The following is a 22,077-nucleotide window of genomic DNA, read 5'->3' on the forward strand; positions in this document are numbered from 1 at the left end:
GCATGTGAATTTCCACTAGAGGTTCCTAGTATCATGTTGAAGAAGCAGAAATCTCTCAGGTCCTACTTGGCTCCTGACCATGTATTAATTTGGTAGGTCTGGGGCAGGGCTGTGGAATCGGATCTGATCTGTGCAGGTGGTTCTTGTCATTAGGGACATTTAAGAGACACTGGGTCTAGAACATAGTCATTTGTAAATGTTCCCGTTTGTTAGAAAAGAATGTATACTGCTTTCTTTAAAGCTTTAATCTAAATTTATAATTATTCATGTTTGTTAATTGTGTTATTCAAATTCTTTATCATTTGCCTTCTTGATCTACATTTTACTCTGCTGTGTATTTGTCCATTGCTTGCATTTCAAGTTGCCATTTGTATATGAATCCAGTTTTGGACTCTTCAGTTCTCTTCAATTCTGTTATTCCATGGATTTTGGTAAACTGAACACATTACAAACTGTAAAACTTTGAGATAGAAAAGGCCTCCTTAAATAAGACATCAAGGATAAGATTTTATATTTAATTACATAAATAGAAGATTAATAATATTTTTGTATAATAATGTATTAGTACAGTATATTGAACATATTTTTAAAATATTCTGAAGAACTTCCTGCAAATCAATAAGAAAAAAGACAATTTAGTAGAAAAATAAATGATAACGAATATAAACAGGCAGTTAGTGGAAGAGAAGCTATAGATAACTAATGAACAAGAAGCATGACTTCAGTAGTAATCTGGGAAATACTAGTTAAAACAGTAATGACTGGTTGTTTTTAATACATTTTTTTTTTATTAAAAAAAAATTGATGATAAATGTTAGCCAAGCATCAGGGGAACTGGATATTACACACTAATGATGAGAGGATAATTTGATGTAGTCATTTTCAAGAGAAATTTGATACTACCTATTAAACTTTTAACAAGTCATTATATTTCTTTGGCTAATCTAGAGAACACACCAAGAGGTATATAAAGGTTCTTTCTTTGCTGTATTATAAGTACTAGCTAAAATTTTTTACTAAAATGTTCATCACCCAGTGAAAGAATATTATATCTATACTTTGCATAAATGTAAAATATTGGTAATTAAACATTTACTTGAATTGTTTGTAATCAAATTAAAATCAAAATTAGTGCTGAAAGCAAATTGCTACAGTAAAGTTTGTCATATTTTAAGTGTAAGAAGTTTTATTTTTGTGTTTATATTCATATACGTACATTGAAAACAGCTTTCAGAAACCAAGTGGGATTGGGCATTGGTTTAATGATAGACTTATTTTATTATTTCGTGGATTGTTCTGTGGTGTTCTGTTGATTTAGATTTTTAAAAATTTTATTTCTCTGAACTTGATTACTATGGTCTAAAAAAACAAAACAGCTAGTACCCATTGTTTCCATGTAAGACTGAAAAGATTATTTAGGATATAGATATTTGTATTGCATTATTTACTAGCCATATGCTATAAAATATATCAGGAGTTTTTGTGTGTTTGCATTAATGCAGAAAAATACATTAAAAAGCCCAAATCTTTAGAGCTTTTCAGGACCTCTTGTTTGGTCACCTGGGACTGATGGGTCTGTGTCCATGGTAACAGCGTAACTTAAACTCAGCACTGGGCTTTGTGTATTTCTTTGTGATTATTTTTATAACTTTCACACCATCAGTTGTTTCACACTGCTTCAACTTAAAGATAGAAATCAAGCCATTTCTGGTCAAGATATAAGAAGCCATTGTTATTTCTGGTCTGGAAGATACTTTTTCTCGTAGTTTTCTATGGTATATAATTTTTGCATAAGCTATTTATTGATAAGATAATTTGGCTTTCAAACCAATACCAAAGAGTTTTATGTCTTGGATGGTGCTGCTGATGTTTGAGTGAATGCTTAATGAACCTCACAGGTCAGTCAGTTTTGCCTTTTAAATTTACCAGTTACTTGAAAACAGAGTATAATGAGATATATAACATTTGTGTATTTACAAATACGTTTTCAAAACTGGTTTTTCCTTACTGCTCTTCTCTTTATACAGAGTCTAGTGCTAGCAGAAAATAGTCCTGGAAGGGATAGTACTGAGTATTTTATTGTGTTTGAGCCTCGGCTGCCAGCTTTATCCAGAACGTTAGAATCATATATCCTACCATTTATGTTTTACAATGGTAAGTTTCTAGGAAACTAGAGGATAAACTCTTGAGTTTGTGGTACTTTGAATAACTGTTTTGCTTTCCATTAAATGGTGCTTACTAGTTATCTAATCTTGTGATGACATTTTGGAAAAGTCACATTTTAAAAATTGAAATAAATTATCTGAATGTTTTTCTTAGATGTTAAGAAGCAGCAACAAATGGCAGCGCTTACAAAAGAAAAGGACCAATTATCCAAGTCTATTACAGTGTACAGAACTTTATTTGATACCAGCAAACAGCTTCTTGATGAGATGAAGTGTAAGTCATTTTGTGTTCAGAAGTGCTAGAAAATGACGCTTTGGGTAACAGTGAGATAGAAGGTTGAGTCCATGGGACTCAAACATTGTCTGCTTCCCTTGGACTTAGGAGTGAACTGCAGGACGCAGCAGAAGGGTAGCAGCAGTGGTTCATATGACTCATCATTCAGTCTTAAGGTGAAGTGTTCTTGTCTGTAAATAAACATATAGCTTGCTTACCTACAACATTTTGCAATTTTTATTAGGAATCTGAATCTATATAAATGTAAGGGTTTTGACATAATAATAAGGTTTATATTTAGCTTTAGCATTTGGCAAAAGATACTAGATGACAGTTTAACTGAAAAAGTGATGTGTAATTTAAGTTTTAGTTTGACTGTGTGTAGTTTAATTTACAAACATCTGCAGCAGAGAAATAGCTAATTTATTTTTTAATAAATACATGGCATATTTGCTACAAGTTTTTAATAATGTCTGTACTGTTAGGGTGTTTGCTGAGTTGTGCACTATCATTGCTTTCCATTTGTCAAATTTTTTCACATGTCAGGGATATTTAGAGGATAATGTGAACTAAGTAATGAAATAATACATAATTTGTAGTACTAAAAATTGTTCTTTAAAAAGTCTTATTTTCTTAGAATATCCTTATGTAATTATGTATATAATTATGCATATATTCATGTGGATTAGAATTAAATAACTTATCCAAGATTACTTGTAGTTTGCAGTTTATAATACCTCCAGTTGCATTCATTTTGTGTTTTCTTTTTGTATATTAGATGTGAACATTAATTTTAGATTTTTAATTTATTTAAGATTTCTATAATAGTTATCATTTTTCATTTTAGCATCAATCATTAAAAGGAAAAAAACAAGAGATTGAAAACATTTTCCAAAAACTATTATAAGAGCTATCACAAATTGATAGTTTTTATTTTTAATTTTAGGCCAAGTTGAAGAAGCAAAATTAAAAGAGGCCCAGTTGCGAAATGAACTGAAAAAACACAATATTGACATTTCTACAACACAGCAGGTACAATTTCCAGGTGTATGTGAAAGGTTTTTTTTTTTTTAATTCTAGCCTATAATTTGTTTTTAATCATTCATATTTTATTAGGAATGTTGACACTATTGTTTTGGGGTCCTAAGCCATATGGGAATTATAATCCAGTCACTTACTGGACATTGAAATAGACTAACAATAATGGAGTGCTCTTTTCAGAGAAATTGCAGTTTGTGTTGCTGATCTAGTAATACTAGTAAGTTATATTAATAATACACCAAGTTGAGAACTTGCACTGAAGTGTCCTAAGTAATAATCAGTGGCAAAGAAAATGAGAGTAAGTGACAAAAGACAATAGTTTTTTTTAGAGCTTATATTCTTTATGTGTATAACTCATAAGTCTTATTATAGGTCATATAATTCTTAACTAAGAAAAAAAGAATTAGTGAGGTTGATACTTTACATTTCTATGATCATATTCTCAAAAGAAAAGAAATGTAGTAACTTTGTACTTGAGTTGTCCAAATTGTTGAATTTTCTCTGCTGTTTTCTCTACCTTGTACAAGAGTCATTGTAATTGGCCTTGCATTTAATTATTCTATAAATTACAGGTGCCACACATTGAAGCACTTTTGAAAAGAAAGCTATCAGAACAGGAAGAACTAAAGAAAAAACCCAGAAGATCATGTACTCTTCCAAATTATACTAAAGGCAGTGGAGATGTTTTGGGAAAGGTTTGTGCTTCAACCGTTTACGAGGCAGTACATTTTATTGTCTTGTTTTCTGTAGGCTTTGGGTGATCCTGGGTCTTGGAGCCATGATGGTATCAGTGGTTGGGGATCCCAGGCAGGATGGAGTGGAATTTCATCACACTGCTGAGACGGTGTGCAGTTAAAACCTATCAACTGTTTACTTCTGAAATTTTCATTTATTGTTTTCAGACTGCTATTGATTGGGTAACTGAAAATGGAGAAGGAGAAACTGCAGATAGGGGGGAGTTGCTCTACAGGGTGGACACTGTGATGTTTTTAACAGTGACACAACATTCTCATTGTTAGGGCAGGTGTTTGCTACCAGATCAGGTAAGAATAAAGGGTAAATGTGACCATACCAGTGTAATAAATGACTTTTGAAATCAGCCACAAAAATTAAGCCTTTGAGTAAGGCTTTGAGCAATGTTGGACTTTGAGCAAGAAAACTTTGAACAAGCTTGTGACTAAAATCCAGTGGGTCCTCTGCATCCACAGGTTCTAATTCCTCGAATTCAGTCAGCTGCAGAGGAGAAATATTTGAGGGGGGAAATTCTAGAAAGTTCCAGAAAGCAAAACTTGAATTTGTCACATGCACATGCTGGCAACTATTTACATAGCATTTGCATTGTATCAGGTATTATAAGTAATCTAGAAATGGTTTAAAATATACTTAATTTTATATGCAAATACTGTGACATTTTATATAAATGATTTAAGAATCCACAGATTTTAGTATCTAAGGGGATTCCTGGAACCAGTTCCCTGTGGATACAGATGGATGGTTGTACACTTGACCCTTCAGTAGCAAAGGTTTGAACTGTGAGGGTCCACTTAGACACAGACTTTTTTTTTTTTTTAAACTAAATACTGACTACAGTACTACCTAATGGTTAAATCCTTGGATGTAAAGCTAGCTAGGTATGGATGACCCACTGTGAAGTTACATACAGATTTCCAGTTGATCAAAGGGTCGGGGGCCCTAACCTCCGTACCCTCCATATATAACCTCCATACCCTTCACACATAACCTCCATACAGTTGTTTGGTGGTCATCTGTTTTTGTAAATAGGGGAGTGACTATTAATTCTGAGCCCTACAGAATTTATAAAAACGGAAGAAATTATTCTTATTTATGATAGATTTATTTTCTAAAAAATCATTGGCATAAATGATCAACTTAGAAGGGTATAACTATATTTAGGTTTAAGTGTATTTTATGCTTTAACAATTGACATACCCACTAGTAGAGAAATGAATGTGAAAAAAAAGGTACATCACCTAACTGATAATATGCCAAATATTTTTATTTGGTTATTGGCAAAATTTACTGTAGTTTAATCTGTAAAATGGTTTTTTGAAATTAAATAGCATAAGAGACTATTTAAAATATTTAAGCCAGTAAGCCTCTACAGTTCGAGAATTTTTTGTTAATTCATATGAATGTTTCCCAAAATAAAGTGTTTTTGCTGTTTAGATGTTGACTTTTAAAATATTTAATATATTTAGAAGTTTTTTACTTGATTTTTTTAAATGGCTTCTAGATTGCACACCTGGCACAGATTGAAGATGATAGAGCCGCAATGGTTATCTCTTGGCATCTGGCAAGTGACATGGACTGTGTGGTCACCCTGACCACTGATGCTGCACGTCGAATTTATGATGAAACCCAAGGTCGTCAGCAGGTGTTGCCCCTCGATTCTATTTATAAAAAGACTCTTCCAGATTGGAAAAGGTTAGAAAAAAATGCAAGTAGTGATTAAAAAAAAAATACCTGTTCTATTTTTTATCAAATCATAGATTTTTAAAATTTCTCTCAAAGGTACTTAAAACAGAGAAGTGACTCACATTATCTACATTATTTTTTGTCTTCCTCACAAATATGATCTTCATTAAGATCAGTGTTACAGTATATTTCATCACATATGCTGGCCAGGTTTAATTTGCCAGTTAAATGTTATTTGTTTATATAACAGATACACATACAAACATACAACAAACAGGAAGGATGGTGAGATGTCATTATCATTAACAGACTGTTTAACTCCTTTATTTGGAGTAAGTATAGATCAATGTCTTTTGTCCTCTTGTAAGTCCTATAAAAATAAACAGCCATCATTTAGGTAGAGAAGGTCTCTATTGGAACTGCCATTAGCAAAATTGAAATGTAAGAGACCATCTAGTTAGGATGTTACATCTGTGTTTTAATATAAATCTGTTTTCTCGAATTGTTTTCCTGTATACTTTTCAAAATAAGTTTTTCGGAATAACCATGCAAACCAGTTAGCCATTTAAGTATTTTATGTGTACTCTAGTTTTGACTATTTTAAAAAATCTGCCTTAAAAGACTCAAGCAAAATGGTGATAGCAAAGCAAAAAAAAAAATTAAAATATATAACAGAATATTGACCAAAAATTTTCTCAGATTCCTAAACAGAGTTTTGCAAGGCCTATAGCTGAGTAGGAATGGGATTTGAAGGAGAATAGAAACTATAAATTAAGAGCTTACTGTGTCATTAAACTAACATTTTATTTCACTTTGTAATCTAAACATAAATCAAGCAAACAGCTGGAATTTGAACTCAAATCTTTCTGCTTCTAAAATCTCCCACTCTGCTCCCAGTCAGTACCCATTTTAAATAACATGGGATGTCCTATCAAATCATTGTAACTGTGTTGAAAAGAGTAATAATTTTTCTGAAAGTAATTTTCCCTTCAGGAGGTCTTCTGTCTTTTTTTTTTTCATTATCCCTGAGGATCAAATGAAGAATCCTTTATTTAGGGAAAATATGAATTTGGTATTTAAGGCTAATGCTTGCTCTAAAAACTAGTTATCCTTACTTCCTGGTCTTGTGCCTCCTACTGGGATTGAGTTGACTAGCTCTTAAAGCCACTCCCCCCTCTACTCCTACCTGCACAATTTGGGTAAAGCTACCCTATGTGGGCAGAGAAAGCCCTGACACCCCAGTCAGCCCCCATCTCTTGAATCTCATTGTTATCCCTGGATTTCAATTGCTCATTCTGTACACTGTGTCAGAGGACAGGTGGCCAGAGTACTGGGCAGCTGCTTTTCCACGTTCTCAGCCTTGGCCTTGCCCGTGCCCTCAGCCATTCTAGGGCCACTGTCTGCATGAGACAGTCATATCATTGGCATTCTAGGTTAGGGCCAGCTTGAGAGGCTGCATCTCTTCTTTCCTTGTCAGAACTAAACAAAGCTTAGTTTATATCAGTTTTACAAACTAATTGAGGACAGATAAAACTAAGCAGATATTTTTTTAATGGTAAATATTGTTTTCATTTCCAAAGGCGTAACAGTTAAGCATTTAGGAGTATTACCTGTGCATAGGGAGTTGTGATCACAGAGATAATCAGTATATTCATATGTTTTTCATCATATATGTATTTTTTGATAATAAATTACATATTTTGTTTAAAATCTTTTTTAAATTTAGACCTCTACCTCATTACCGAAATGGAAAATTGTATTTTAAACCCATTGGAGACCCCGTCTTTGCCCGAGACTTGTTGACTTTTCCTGATAACGTAGAACACTGTGAAACAGGTAAGAAAGTTGTGACATTTTTTATACATATGTTATGCTTGTGATTCAGATACTTAAATTACTGATTATGGAAAATTATGTTCTTATTTAGTTTATAAACGATAGTTGTATTAATATTTACTTCTCTTATTTTTCCTGTTAGAAGAAAGTATTGAATAAAATTCCTATGTTAGCATTATTTCTAAGAAAACTTTTTAATACTGTATGTTAAATTTTTTTTTTAATATGTTATATTTTTTTTTTCCAAATGTTTCATGTGCAGTCATTGTATTTCAGCTTCTGGGTACACAACAGCATGCTTACCAGCAGAAGACTGTGTTAATATTTTAATATGACCAAAAAAGATACCATAATTTTAACATTTTGTTTGTTGAAATTTTTAGTATTTGGTATGCTGTTAGGAGACACTATTATTTTGGATAATTTGGATGCTGCCAATCATTACAGAAAAGAGGTATGTACTTGAATTCTTTTTTAATTTGTAGCTCAAATTTTACTGTGTGTTTTAAAATTTAATGTTAGAGATCTATAAAGAATTTTATTTTGAGATACATGTGCAAATGACAGCAACACCAATTTAAATCCTATAAATTGATAAGCAGCATGAATCTGAGCAAAATATATGAATGAATTTGCCAAGATGCAAATTAAAATGAAATGTTTGCGGGCTGTGAAATTGTCTAAGTTTCCACATCAATGTCTATTAATGGTGGTATTGAAAAAGAGTTATCTCAGATAATGTCGTTGGAAACACAATTTGAGGCAGCCCTTGTTTATTGGTTGTTAGGGCTGTAACAAAGTACCACAGACTGGGTGGCTTAAACAGTAGAAATGTGCTGTCTCACAGTTCTGCTGGCTTGAAATCCAAATGCAAGGTGTGAGAAGGGCCAGTTCTTTCCAGGGGTTATAAGGGAAGGAGTCTGTTCCATGCCTTTCTCCTTGGTTGGCAGATGATCATTCTCCCTGCATCTGTTTGCATCTATGCTTATGTACCCAAATTTCCCCTTTATTTAAGGACACTACTCATTGGATTAGAGCCCACTGTTATGACCTCATTTTAATTTGATTGTTAAGACCCAGTCTTCAATTCACGTCACATTTTTGAAGAACTGGGGGGGTTAGGACATTAACACAGGGATTCTAAGGGATACAATGCATCTGATGATAACTTTGCAGAGCATTTAGCAATATAAATGTTTATCGATTGCTACATAACAAACACTTCAAAAGTTAGTGGCTTTAAGCAGTAGCAGCATGTTAGTTCTCATTCCTTGCTGGGTTTCTCTAAGTGGTGTTGGCTACTTGCACTGGGATGGTGAAAGCTCCAAGCGCCTCCCTCACACAGCTGGCAGCTGATGATGCTTGCCACTGTGATTTAGCTGTAGCTGGCCAGAGCCACCTCTGGGGCTGTCACCTGCACCATTGTTCTCAGCCCCCCTCATGGGTGTGTGAGGTAACGCCATTAAGGTTTTTAGAAACCTTTTTCTCGCTAAAAGCATCTGGAAAACAGTGCCTTAAATCTTTCTGAGGTCTTAACGTAGGGGCATCCTTCAGTTCAGTTCAGCTCAGTCGCTCAGTTGTGTCCAACTCTTTGCGACCGCATGAATTGTAGCACGCCAGGCCTCCCTGTCCATCACCAACTCCCGGAGTTCACTCAAACTCACGTCCATCGAGTTAGTGATGCCATCCAGCCATCTCATCCTCTGTTGTCCCCTTCTCCTCCTGCCCCCAGGCATCCTTCATTGACTTGGATTCCAAGGCTACATTATACTGACTGTGCACTGGGTTTGATCTTAGCCTGGAGGCTCTCCGTTTCTTTTTCAACAACATTTTTTTGGCCAAACAGTCTGGGAAGGAAAAACTGTCCAACTCAGCAAATTCTTATTAGAAATATTTGAAATTACTTCTGAAAATGAATTAATTCCTACTTAGTTTATCTCCCATTCATACTGGCTCATTCATAACTGACTACTGGCTGGGCAAACGGCAAGGGTTATAGGCTGGCAGACTTAGATCTCTCCACACAAGCCACTCCTTGTGGCTGCTGGGGATTTTATCAGTGGCATCTGGGTCCTAAGAAGGAAAATTACAGTGGTGAAGACAGAAGTTACAGTCTCTTAAGTCCCAGTGTCGGGAAGTACATTTGGTTGGTCAGAATCTGGCCAGCCTAGATCCAAATGGGGGAATAAGGAGTTTGGAATAGACTCTTTCCTTTCCATGGGAGAGGCAAAGTAGATGCCACCTTCTTTATATCATCATATATTAAGATAATTTATCTTACAGGCATACTCTCACAAAAATATTCACTGGAATGTTTAAGAATTTTTATCAGGAAATTTTGAAAGCAGGTAAAGGCCATCAGTTAGGATTGCACCACTCCATTATGGTAATTTATACAGTAGAATAGTATATATCTATTAAAAAGATTTAAAGCAGATTGATGTGTCCTAATGAGGAAGACTTGCAAAATATATTGTTTTGTTGAAAAGCTGCAAAATGGTAATGTACAAAATTAAGCCCTTTAGAAAATAAGTTTATGTAGTTTAAACAAGATGGGAGAATATATTGTATACTGTTGTATTTGTATACTGTTGTATTTATTAAGAAAGATTAACCTTTCTATATTACTTTTAAGTTTTTCTTCATGAGGAAAGAAAGGCAATCTATTGTGAAGAAGGGCCTTTCAGAGGGCTGTTGTCAAGACTGAATAAAATAAGAAAATAAGAAATGAATAAAATTTCAGTAAAGGAATGATCTATTTGGATCTGAAATCCAAAGGTCTTGAATTTGTTGATATAGAAGAAGTACTAAATTTAATAAATATGGTGTTAGGGACTTGGAAATAGCAGGTGATAAACATGTATATAAACATTATAGGCTTGCAAAATATTATAGCTGAAAATGAGTGAGAGTAGTTACTGAAGAGAAAACAGAAGTCAGTTTAAAATATGATCTAGTACTCTTAAATAGTGTATTATAAAATCATGGATATCTTAAAATCATATAGTCTAATAATCTAGATGAGAAACCTTAAGTACAAAACAAATAGTGGTTCTGTATCAAGTCATAGTACTAATTCATGGCAAAACTAGAACTACTCAGAACAGATTTTCTATGCGCCCAGTTAGAAGAAATAGTAAGTGTGTCTTCAGTTTAGGAGAGCTAAATTAGTGAGATTACTGAAAATTAAAGAGCTAATTGGGGAAAACTATTTGGCGTCTTCATGAATGGTTCCTTATGAACTTAAAAATGGCTCTAATATACTGTATCAGAAAATGGCTGTGGATGAGGAAGTTGCTATATTCCGATGGTGATTACCATGTTTATATGTCCTGAATTATAAGTCAGAAATCATACCCATTAGAAGTTATGACAATATATGATCTATTAGGAGAAGGTGAGTAGCTTACTAGTGAGGATGAATTAGCAAGTTGAGTAATAATTGGTAGATTCTGTCAATAGTTCAGTCTGTTATTTGGACATGTACAATGTATGAGACACAGTGAGGTGCTGTTAATTACTGAATAACCAGCTCTGTTGAGTAGAGTGGTGGGACCCTAATTTGTAGCTTTTGCCAGCCCCCGCAGTGTGAATACTCATATCCTGGCTGACTTCCAGCAGCCTCTGTGTGGTCACTGACTGAGGCGTTCAGGAGGACCTGGTTCTCCTGACCCAGTAAATGCTGGTTCTAGCATATCACTAGCACAGTGCTAGGCTTTGAGGGTTATACAGAAATGGACTAGACAACTCAGATAGCCAAAGAAAGTGCTAGCAGAGGTGAACTAATAGGCCATTTCAAAAGGCTGATTCTAGCTATATATCATTAAGATATCTTACTGTAAGAACTGGCAAGAATGTAAGAATTCTAAGTGAAGGTGAGAACCCAGAGAGATGAACGTAACACTGAAACCTAATTTTTCTTTGAGAATATTTGTCAAACTAATGGAACTTGAGCATCAGTTGTCTCTCCCTTGGAAGGCTCAGAGGATAAGACATACCAGAATGTGGAATCTGCTCGAAGAACCTCTTTCCCGGTAAATTAGAATCCCCAAGAGGGCTAACCCTTGGCATAAGACTGAACAAAAGAAATGAGCTTCCTCCTCCATCTCAACTCCAGGCATTTCTGGACTGAAACAAAACTGCCTTTCTTGAACTTTAGCACTAAGTAGAAAATAAACAACTATTTTCCTAGAGAATGCATTAACAAATTGGTTGTCATGTGTGTTTGCAACCTGCATTCATAATACTTGAATGGTCTTCAAGGTAATACTTAAAGGTAAACATTTGATTTCATCTAATGCTGGACTTGTAGTGTCCTTAGATATGTCATCAGAGCAAACAAAATTCTCTCTGAAAGAATTCACCTTTATCTTAAAACTGAAGTAATTTTTATATTGAACACAAGAGCAAATATTTTAAAACATTTAAAATATATAAATGTTATAAACATGTTTAGTAATATTTAACAAATATTAATAAAAATATTAAGCATTTTAAATACATTTCATAATATATTTTACGAAAAAGTGTTGAATATAAGAGCAGGTAGATTTGAAAAAAATCAAAAAGAGCATCTAAAAATAAAAAGTATAATAAAAGTTAAATACTGGGCAGACTTAACAGCTTAATAGAAAATTTAGTCAATTGAAAGATAGGTCAGAAAAATTATCCAGACTGCAGCCCAGAGAGAAGGAATGTAATAGAGAATCACTAAGGATAAAGTTAAAAAATCTTTTTTTTAAATGTTTAATCAGAGTGCCAAAGAGAGGAGGATAAAAGGATCATAGGTAATACCTGAAGAACTAATGGCTGAAAACTTTGAAGAACTGATGAAAAACATCAATGCATAGCTTCAAAAAAGTAATAGACTATATGTGACAAAAGCAGGGACAGCATTTGTTCCTTACAGTTCCAGCATAGTTCCTCATAGTGATGTCTTTGCTTCCAAAGTTAATGAAATCACTCCACTTACCAAATATTGTTTTCAAACTCTTCTAAGAAATGGCTTTTATGACATCTCTTGGTCAGATCATTAGGTTTCAGTAGTCTTTTTATTGTTTTCTCTTCGTAAATTCTTCATGCCATTTATACTGATTCAACCTTTGTTGATTCCATTCCTTGCTAAATCCTTCCAGCAGTTGCAAGTACTGCCCAGAACTGTAGCTCTGTTTACTCACTGAATTTGCAAATGCTGTCTTGATCTTTTCCAGGTCAGTGGCAGTGGCCTTGCAGCAGAGGCCTAGTGAGAGCTTAAGTTGTTTTTTTTTAATGGTAAATTACAGTAAAATACATGTAACAAAATTTAGCGTCTAAATCATTTTTAAGTGTACAGTTTCACTAGTGTTAATTACGTTCACATTGTTGTTCAGCCAATTTCCACAACTCTTCTTTTTGTAAAACTGAAATTGTACCCGTTAAATAGCAGCTTGTCATTTCCCCTTTGTTCTGTGCCATTTGAGAATTGGAAGACTGTCCCTTTAACCACAGGCCTATAACTCATACTGTCAGTGCATTAACAAGAGGAGACAAGAAATTTGAGTGTGTTTATTATTTAAGATGGTACTAAATCTGTAAAATCATTGCCTGAATCTGATTTAAAATAACAGTTATTTGATTTACTATATATATGATTATTGGATAATAATAATATGGTAATAATATGTGAATTCAGTCTGTATTTTTTTTAGTCTGTATTTTTAATGTTCACTTGTAGAAAGCATACAAATCCAAGCCAAAACTAAGAAAGTAAGATGTGATACTTTATTTTACTAAAAGATTCATTTCACCAAAGAATTCACCACAGATTTTCTTCAAGTAGACACTCCATTTTATTTAAATTTTATAGGAAGTATCTAATTTGGGAAAGCATCTGTCAGTTACCTTGGAATTATGTCAAAAGAATAAATATTAGTCATAATTTTCTGTTACATGTCCTATTGCTTTTCATTTTGAAAATTGAATTGTATTTAATCTTTTATAATTCAGAAACTGCTTGATCTACTGTGTTAGATTGAATTAGGTGCTTCTACATGTTGCTAAATTGTCTTCTTTTCAGTCATTTTTTGATGTATGCATCCTGTTTCATTGCGTGGATGTGCCATACTTTATGTAACTTATTGAATGTGCAAGATTCATACTTTTCATTATTAAAAGGATGTTTCAGTCTACGTTGTTCACATCTGTGATGATTTTTTCTGGCATATTCTTAGAAGTGGAATTTTTAGGTCATGCAGATTGTTAATCTTTTTAGCACTTGTCATGTTTCCTCTGAGATGGGCTGTCCCAAAGCAGATTAATGTTAATACAAGAAGACCCTTTCTCCAACATTCTGCCTGGGTGTGTGTGTTGTGTGTGTATTTTAACATTTTAAGTAGTGAAAATTTTCATTTGAGCTCCAAGTTATTTCAGTTTCACTTCTGATTACCAGTGAATTTGAACATTTTTTGTATATATCTCCTAGACTTTTTTTTTTGAAAGCATATTCCTGAAGATCATGAAATACTAAATCTAAGTGTTTCTCTTTTATTCCCTAGCTTCTCTGAAAAATTTAATTCTTGACTAACACTTTCTACTTCCCTTTCCATGTCTTAGGTTTTACTACATAATTCTAGTTTCCCCAGCTCTCAGATAACTGGCTCTTTTTCTTTGTACAGCTGAAATCCTCTGAAGATTCATCCCTTTGCTCTTCGGTTTGTATTTTCTTCAGTCTAATACAGTACTCTTTTTGCTACCCTTTGGGCATCTGGAAAACTTAGGTCTAACAGAAGGAAACTAAACTAAGTGATACAGCCTGGATACTGCTTTGGGTTTCTAGAAGCACACAAGTCTCTGGCTTGTCCATCTCTCTTCCTTCCTCTTATCAATCAAGCCATCAATCTCAATTTCACTTTTTCTGTCTTTTCTCTGTTCTAGTTTAGGTAACGCTTATGAGGCAGTCTAATTCATCTCTCTGTCTCTCGTTTTCCCCCCAGTCATCTTACACATCACTAGCTAATTAATTTTGCAAAAATAGTACCATAATCATTGTCATTTCTTATCTCAGAATCCTTAAATGATTTCTCCTTTCTTAGAGCAATTGACTTAAATTTTATAGACTCACTAATTATATCCTGTTACTTACAATAGGTTGTTAAAATTACACACTGTCCTACACTGCTGACCAGAGATGGAGATCGCATTCGAAGTAATGGGAAGTTTGGGGGCCTTCAGAATAAAGCTCCTCCAATGGATAAACTCCGGGGAATGGTGTTTGGAGCTCCAGTACCGAAACAGTGCCTGATCTTAGGGGAGCAAATAGGTAGGTTAAATAAGTACTTAATAATTTCTCATTTGATTTTAACCCTTTATTTGGACCTTATTTATTGAGACTCTAGCATTGAAACTTAACCATTAACAGATACAAATAAGATGTTTTTATCCAGTACTTCCAGCATTCTAACACCAAATAGTTTTGAAATACAAATATAGGAAGTAGGTTTTCCCTCCTGTTCTCATTCTTATCTTGAAATAAAGGAAAGATTGCCTTGTTGAATAAACCAGTATCTCATCAGACCTTAATACTTCTTTTTATATCAAAGTTGTTAACTATCTAGATTCATCTTTCTGGTGTGCGTGACATGTGACCTCCCTTCTGCAGGCTGTGTCGCCTGGTTCTGGTCAGTTGATACAATTGTCTGTACGTCCGTGCTCTGAAGTGCTTATACTTTACAGGGTCCCAAATGGGCCATCACCTAAGAGTTGTTTGCTTTTAACTTTGTATAGTTCTGATAGGCTTGATATCTACTTTCCCAGCAAAAAGTAGTCTGTTGCTAACTCAAGATAGTAAATTGTAGTTAAACTGTAACAAAGTTTATCATCTTAATTATTTTTAAATGGGTAGCTCACTAGTGGTAAGTACATTCACACTCTTGTGCAACTAGTCTTCAGAAACCTTTTCGTTTTGTAAAACTGAAGCTCCATACCCATTAAGCAGCAATTCCCTGCCTCCCCTCTTGTCACCTGCCCGCCACACAGGTTTCTGTCTCTGAATTTGACTCTTCCAGGCACCTCTGTATGTGTCAAATCAGAGTGTCCCTTTGCGACCGGCTAACATCACTCAGTGTCATGTCCTCCAGGCAGGTCAGTGTTGTAGTGTAACTCTGTGTGTGTCACAGTGTGTGTCAGAATTTCTTTTTAAGACTGAATAATATTCTGTTGTATGAATATACACATTTTGTGGGTTTTTAGAGTATAGTATACATAGAGAAAGGTGCACATTTCAAAGCATACACGTTTTTCACAAAATGAACGTTGCTTCTGTATTAAGAAACAGAACGTTATCAGCCCCACAGAAGGCCTCCAGGCCTCTTCCAGTCATAGCCCTATCCCTCTCAAAAGGATAACAACTTTTTTGACTTAAAAGAGCATAGATTCGTTTTTTCCATTTTTGTACTTTATCTACATGGAATTATACAAGCCATGGATTTTGTGTCTGGCTTTGTTCAGCCCTGTGTTGTGTGTGTGTATAGTTGTAGTTCATTTTAATTGCAGGATAGTATCCCATTGTGTAAATACACCACAGTTTATTTCTTTATTATTATACTGCTGAGGAATTTGGGTAGTATCTAGCTTGGGGTTACTACTTCAGCCCCCAACTACGTTTAAAATAGTAACTGAGAAAGATGGTAGGAAGAAGGCTGTTTTGTATTCTTTATGAGAGAGTCAGGTGCAGCTGCAAGAGGATACATGGGAGAGGCTCAGACAGACAAAGTTGGTGTAGTCACAGGTCCTAGGACAGGAGTCACCGCCTGCCACTCAGGGCCACATGGAAGACACTGGGGTGGTCAGGACGCAGAAGACAGGAGCACGGAGAGTGCTTCTGCCACAGCCTTTATATGGGGGATTTACTGGAAGCACAAGCTGGAATCAAGATTGCCGGGAAAAATATCAATAACCTCAGATATGCAGATGACACCACCCTTATGGCAGAAAGTGAAGAGGAACTAAAAAGCCTCTTGATGAAAGTGAAAGAGGAGAGTGAAAAAGTTGGCTTAAAGCTCAACATTCAGAAAACGAAGATCATGGCATCTGGTCCCATCACTTCCTGGGAAATAGATGGGGAAACAGTGTCAGACTTCATTTTTGGGGGCTCCAAAATCACTGCAGATGGTGACTGCAGCCATGAAATTAAAAGACGCTTGGTCCTTGGCAGAAAAGTTATGACCAATCTAGATGCATATTGAAAAGCAGAGACATCACTTTGCCAACAAAGGTCCGTCTAGTCAAGGCTATGGTTTTTCCTGTGGTCATGTATGGATGTGAGAGTGGGACTGTGAAGAAAACTGAGCGCCAAAGAATTGATGCTTTTGAACTGTGGTGTTGGAGAAGACTCTTGAGAGTCCCTTGGACTGCAAGGAGATCCAACCAGTCCATTCTAAAGGAGATCAGCCTTGGGATTTCTTTGGAAGGACTGATGCTAAAGCTGAAACTCCAATACTTTGGCCACCTCATGCGAAGAGTTGACTCATTGGAAAAGACTCTGATGCTGGGAGGGATTGGGGGCAGGAGGAAAAGGGGATGACAGAGGATGAGATGGCTGGATGGCATCACCCACTCGATGGATGTGAGTCTGAGTGAACTCTGAGAGTTGGTGATGGACAGGGAGGCCTGGCATGCTGTGATTCATGGGGTCGCAAAGAGTCAGACACAACTAAGCAACTGAACTGAATGTAAAACTTGACTAGAGGAAATCACAAGTAGCAGTATTAGTGTCAAGGCAATGGCACTAAAAGCATAAAGATGAATTCATTTTGATAACAGATATATTTGATACTAGAGGTCCAAAAGTTAATGAACTTGATACAGTAAATTACAAAATCAGAATTCTTAAAACTGCTGATTGTACAAAGACAGAAACCTTATTATGAGAAACCATTAATCCATGACAGGTCCTTAGTCAAAAAACAAGACATTTTCTACCTAATAAGTTGTAAGACCAGTACTTTAGGTATTTATAGGATACGTCACAAAAAATGGTCATAAATTCAGTTGATCAAATTGCTACTCAGCTACAATGAGACTACAAATTATAAAAAGCAAAATTTACTTATATTTTTAATATAATGTAACAGAACTAAAAATAACATTTCTTCCCAAAGTAAGCTCAAATAGGTAGATATTTAGAAACAACTATTTTTTCAAAAAAGTTTTAACTATTAAAGAGAACAAGAACATTACACATTATATGTAGGAGGCATGAAAACACCCAAGATCAAATGTAAATCCACAGGCTTAATGCTTTTATTATTAAATGAGAAAGACAAATTTAACCATTCAACTCAAATGACAGGAGGAAAAAATACATCTCAAGAAACAAGTACAGCCAAATGAATTGGGAAAAAAGAAAACCTTTGTATCAAATAATATATAATTCCTGAAGGTGGTCTTTGGGCAAAATAAATACAAAAAGTAATGGCTCTGAGAATACATTCAGACAGAGATTTCTTAGGTTTCTATAATATTATAAATACATTTAGTATGTCCAAATAAAATGAACTACATTCTGGAAAATTGCAAATCAAATGAACAAAATTGATTTAAATAAGGCAGAAAACTTATATAGGCCATTGCCTGAGATATGTTCAGAAAGCTAACTCCATCCTATAGGTTTTTCATGAGTGAATTTCAAATATAATTTGTTTCAGAATATAGATAAATACAGAGATCACTCAGGCCATCTTATGAAACTGATAGCAAACCTGTTTCCAAAAATGGCACAGGCAAAGAAAACTTCTGTGACCTCTGAAGCTGTGTTCAGGAAGTTCTTAACACGGTAGGACAGAAATCAGAAAGCTTAATCTTGACAGTAACACTTTATTTTATTGTTCCTTTTATCTGCAGTGGTTTTGCCCCAGATAATGTGCATGGCTTGTTTCTTTTCTTTCCTATTGTGTAATGTCACACCTTCGTGGACTTCTCTGACCAGCCAGTCTAAAATAGAAGCACCCACCTTGGAGAAATGGGCTTCTTGACATACAAGTACTGGCAGATGTGAGAAAAGAAAACATTTTATAGTTATTTTTTTTTAAGTTTGCATAATTTTAATGCACCCTGAAGAAAATAGAAGGGCAAATGACAAACTGGGGGAAATTGCATATATGGTAGACAAAGGTGTAGTGTCTTATTAACAGCAGCCTTTAAAAGGCAAGAAAAAGGACAAAGACTGATAGAAAAATGGGTGACATGAATAAGCAATTTTCAAGGGAATAATAGTAGTTACTGTTGGAGGGCTTGTTACGTCCCACATACAATATTAAGCTTATCACTTCAATTTCATTTACTGCTGTTCTCCTCATTTTACAGATGAGGAATTTGAGTCTTTAAAAGGTGAGATAACTTTCCCAAGTTCAAGATAGTGTATGCGTTCATTTGTCCAGTGACACAAGAGAGTAGAAATAAAACATTTTTTCCCTGAATACATAATTGAGATAATTTACTTCTCCATTACCCTTTTCTGTATATTTCCAGACCTGCCTCAGTGTGTGTCACTTTTATAATCAGAAAATGTTACCAATTGGTGTTTTTGTTTTTCTAACTAATTGTTTTTAATACTCATTTTCTTTGAACCAATAATTGATCTTACAGGAAAGAAGCCTAAGTAAACAGTTCTAAATACAAGCAGGACTTTCTTTTTTTCTTTCTCAGATAGATAGTATAGCCTTGTTTTTCAAGGAAAACATAAGAAATGTTAAATGCTTTAACTGAATTTATATTCTGAGAGATGTCTATTAAAATTTCATTTGGAAAGTACATAGAAAATAAAATTACAAAAATCACACACGTTAAAAATCAAACCTGCAGACATGTGGAATGAAAACAAAAAAGTGAGGTGGTAAACCTATCAGTTTTTTCCCAATCTCTCTCTTTTCTGTATTAGCCCGAGTTTTCTGTAGAGATCATATAAGTAGAAATAACTTTTTTTAAATATTAAAAATAAAATAACTCCAAACATTGTAGAAGCCAGGATATGACCGTAAGAAAGGAGAGTGGTTCATAGCAACTAAAGAAAGAAAAGGAATTTTAAGATTTCCAATAAGTAATCAATGTGTAGTTTATAACTGTGACATCATCAGTCTCAACACTTTCATATACTCCAAATACATAGTATACTCCAAATACATAGTGCCAGCCTAGACATTATTTATGTTTTATTATGTCATGCTTAATTTGTTAATACTAATATTTAACCTCTCTGTACATTTATTGGGTTTTTTGTTGTTTTAAGTAAAACTATTCTTAATTTTTTATTTTTAATATTTTTAAGAGGTAGCAACCAAGATTATTGAAGGTTTGTGGTTTTCAGGACAAAGATATTTTGTTCTGTTTTGTTTTATACTTACTGGAAATTGAGCAGATTGAATACCTGTGGACCTGTCTACTGGCCACCCCTATTTCATTTACACCCACCCCTCTCTCAGCTTGCCTTCTTCCTGTTCACCCCTGCTGAAGGCTTTTGGAACAGATCAGTTCTAGTAAATTTTTTCACCAATTTTTTTTACCCAGTTTACAAGTATTTATCAGTTTTTTGCCAATGCAGAACACAAAGTTTTAAGAGACCTAAATGCTACTGAATAAATCTACTTACCTGTCTAACTGCTTGCATCCTCCAGTGGTGAGAAGATGGCTTCTGCCTTCTTCAGTTCAATTCAGTTCAGTTGCTCAGTCATGTCCGACTCATTGCGACCCCATGAACTGCAGCACTCAAGGCCTCCCTGTCCATCACCAACTCCCGGAGTTCACCCAAACCCATGTCCACTGAGTCAGTGATGCCATCCAACCATCTCATCCTCTCTCGTCCCCTTCTCCTCCTGCCCTCAATCTTTCCCAGCATCAGGATCTTTTCAAGTGAGTCAGCTCTTCACATCAGGTATCCAAAGTATTGGAGCTTGAGCTTCAAAATCAGTCCTACAAATGAACACCCAGGACTGATCTCCTTTAGGATGGACTGGTTGGATCTCCTTGCAGTCCAAGGGACTCTAAAGAGTCTTCTCCAACACCACAGCAAAAGCATCAGTTCTTCGGCGGTCAGCATTCTTTATAGTCCAACTCTCACATCCATACATGACCACTGGAAAAACCATAGCCTTGACTAGACGAACCTTTGTTGACAAAGTAATGTCTCTGCTTTTTAATATGCTGTCTAGGTTGGTCATAACTTTCCTTCCAAGGAGTAAGCGTCTTTTAATTTCATGGCTGCAGTCACCATCTGCAGTGATTTTGGAGCCCAGAAAAATAAAGTCAGCCACTGTTTCCCCATCCATTTGCCATGAAGTGATGGGACCGGATGCCATGATCTTAGTTTTCTGAATCTGCTTCCTTAGCAACCCCAAATACTTGTCTAGTAATAGCTCTTCAGATATAGGTATTTTCAACTATTTGTATTATTTTTAGTAGTGTTGTTTCTTTCCCTGGATACATTGAAATAATCTATATATCTTTCTTAATAAATAGCATACAGAAATGAACGCATTGTAATTTGAGCTTTTGTCCTTTCATATGAACTAATTTTTTATTTTAAAGTATTTTTTCACTATTTTATAGTAAAGCATCATTAGTTTTTTCCTATATAATTAAAATTTTCAAACAACATATAATGTATGAGCTCTGAAATCATTTATAAACAATTAAATATGAATTTTTGGTTTTTCTCTTTTGAAAAATTTTATTAAATGAATTAGAAAAGACTTTTTATAAACACCATGGTAAATAGGAATTACATTTCATATCAAAAAATTGGGAGTTGCTAAGGCATATTAGCTCAAAATCCTCCAAGCTAAGCTTCAGTAGAAGCTGAACCTGAATCAAGAACTTCCAGATGTACAAGCTGGATTTAGAAAAGGCAGAGGAACCAGAGATCAAATTGCCAACATCTGCTAGATCATAGAAAAAGCAAGGGAATTACAGAAAAACATCTATTTCTGTTTCATTGACTCCACTAAAGCCTTTGTCTGTGTGGATCACAATAAACAGTGGAAAATTCTTAGAGATAGGAATACCAGACCACCTTACCTGCCTCCTGCAAAACCTGTATGCAGGTCAAGAAGCAGCAGTTAGAGCCAGACATGGAACAACAGACTTTAAAATTGGGAAAGAATTACATCAAGGCAATATATTGTCGCCCTGCTTATTTAACTTATGTGCAGAGTACGTCATACAAAACGCCAGGCTGGATGAAGCACAAGCTGGAATCAAGATTCCTGGAAGAAATATCAGTAACCTCAGATATGCAGATGACACCACCCTAATGGCAGAAAGCGAAGAGAAACTGAAGAACCTCTTGAAGAAAGT

General features: G+C 34.9%; 1 protein-coding gene across 5 annotated transcripts in view; it reads left to right on the forward strand.

Moving 5' to 3' along the window:
* SMCHD1 (structural maintenance of chromosomes flexible hinge domain containing 1) overlaps positions 1-22,077 on the forward strand; it is a 129,697-nt gene that overhangs the window by 93,587 nt on the left and 14,033 nt on the right. For 4 of the 5 annotated variants that reach the window (XM_061399827.1, XM_061399829.1, XM_061399828.1 and 1 more), the window contains 8 exons: positions 2,028-2,154; positions 2,320-2,439; positions 3,386-3,471; positions 4,053-4,175; positions 5,735-5,925; positions 7,643-7,752; positions 8,136-8,206; positions 14,878-15,049. In XM_061399827.1, coding sequence (XP_061255811.1) covers positions 2,028-2,154; positions 2,320-2,439; positions 3,386-3,471; positions 4,053-4,175; positions 5,735-5,925; positions 7,643-7,752; positions 8,136-8,206; positions 14,878-15,049 — 1,000 coding nt within the window. Of the gene's footprint in view, positions 1-2,027; positions 2,155-2,319; positions 2,440-2,547; positions 2,616-3,385; positions 3,472-4,052; positions 4,176-5,734; positions 5,926-7,642; positions 7,753-8,135; positions 8,207-14,877; positions 15,050-22,077 lie in introns of those variants that run through there. The other variant, XR_009733269.1, reaches the window with a different exon arrangement.

The sequence above is a fragment of the Bos javanicus genome, chromosome 24 (assembly GCF_032452875.1).
Source record: "Bos javanicus breed banteng chromosome 24, ARS-OSU_banteng_1.0, whole genome shotgun sequence".
Taxonomy (NCBI): Eukaryota; Metazoa; Chordata; class Mammalia; order Artiodactyla; family Bovidae; genus Bos; species Bos javanicus.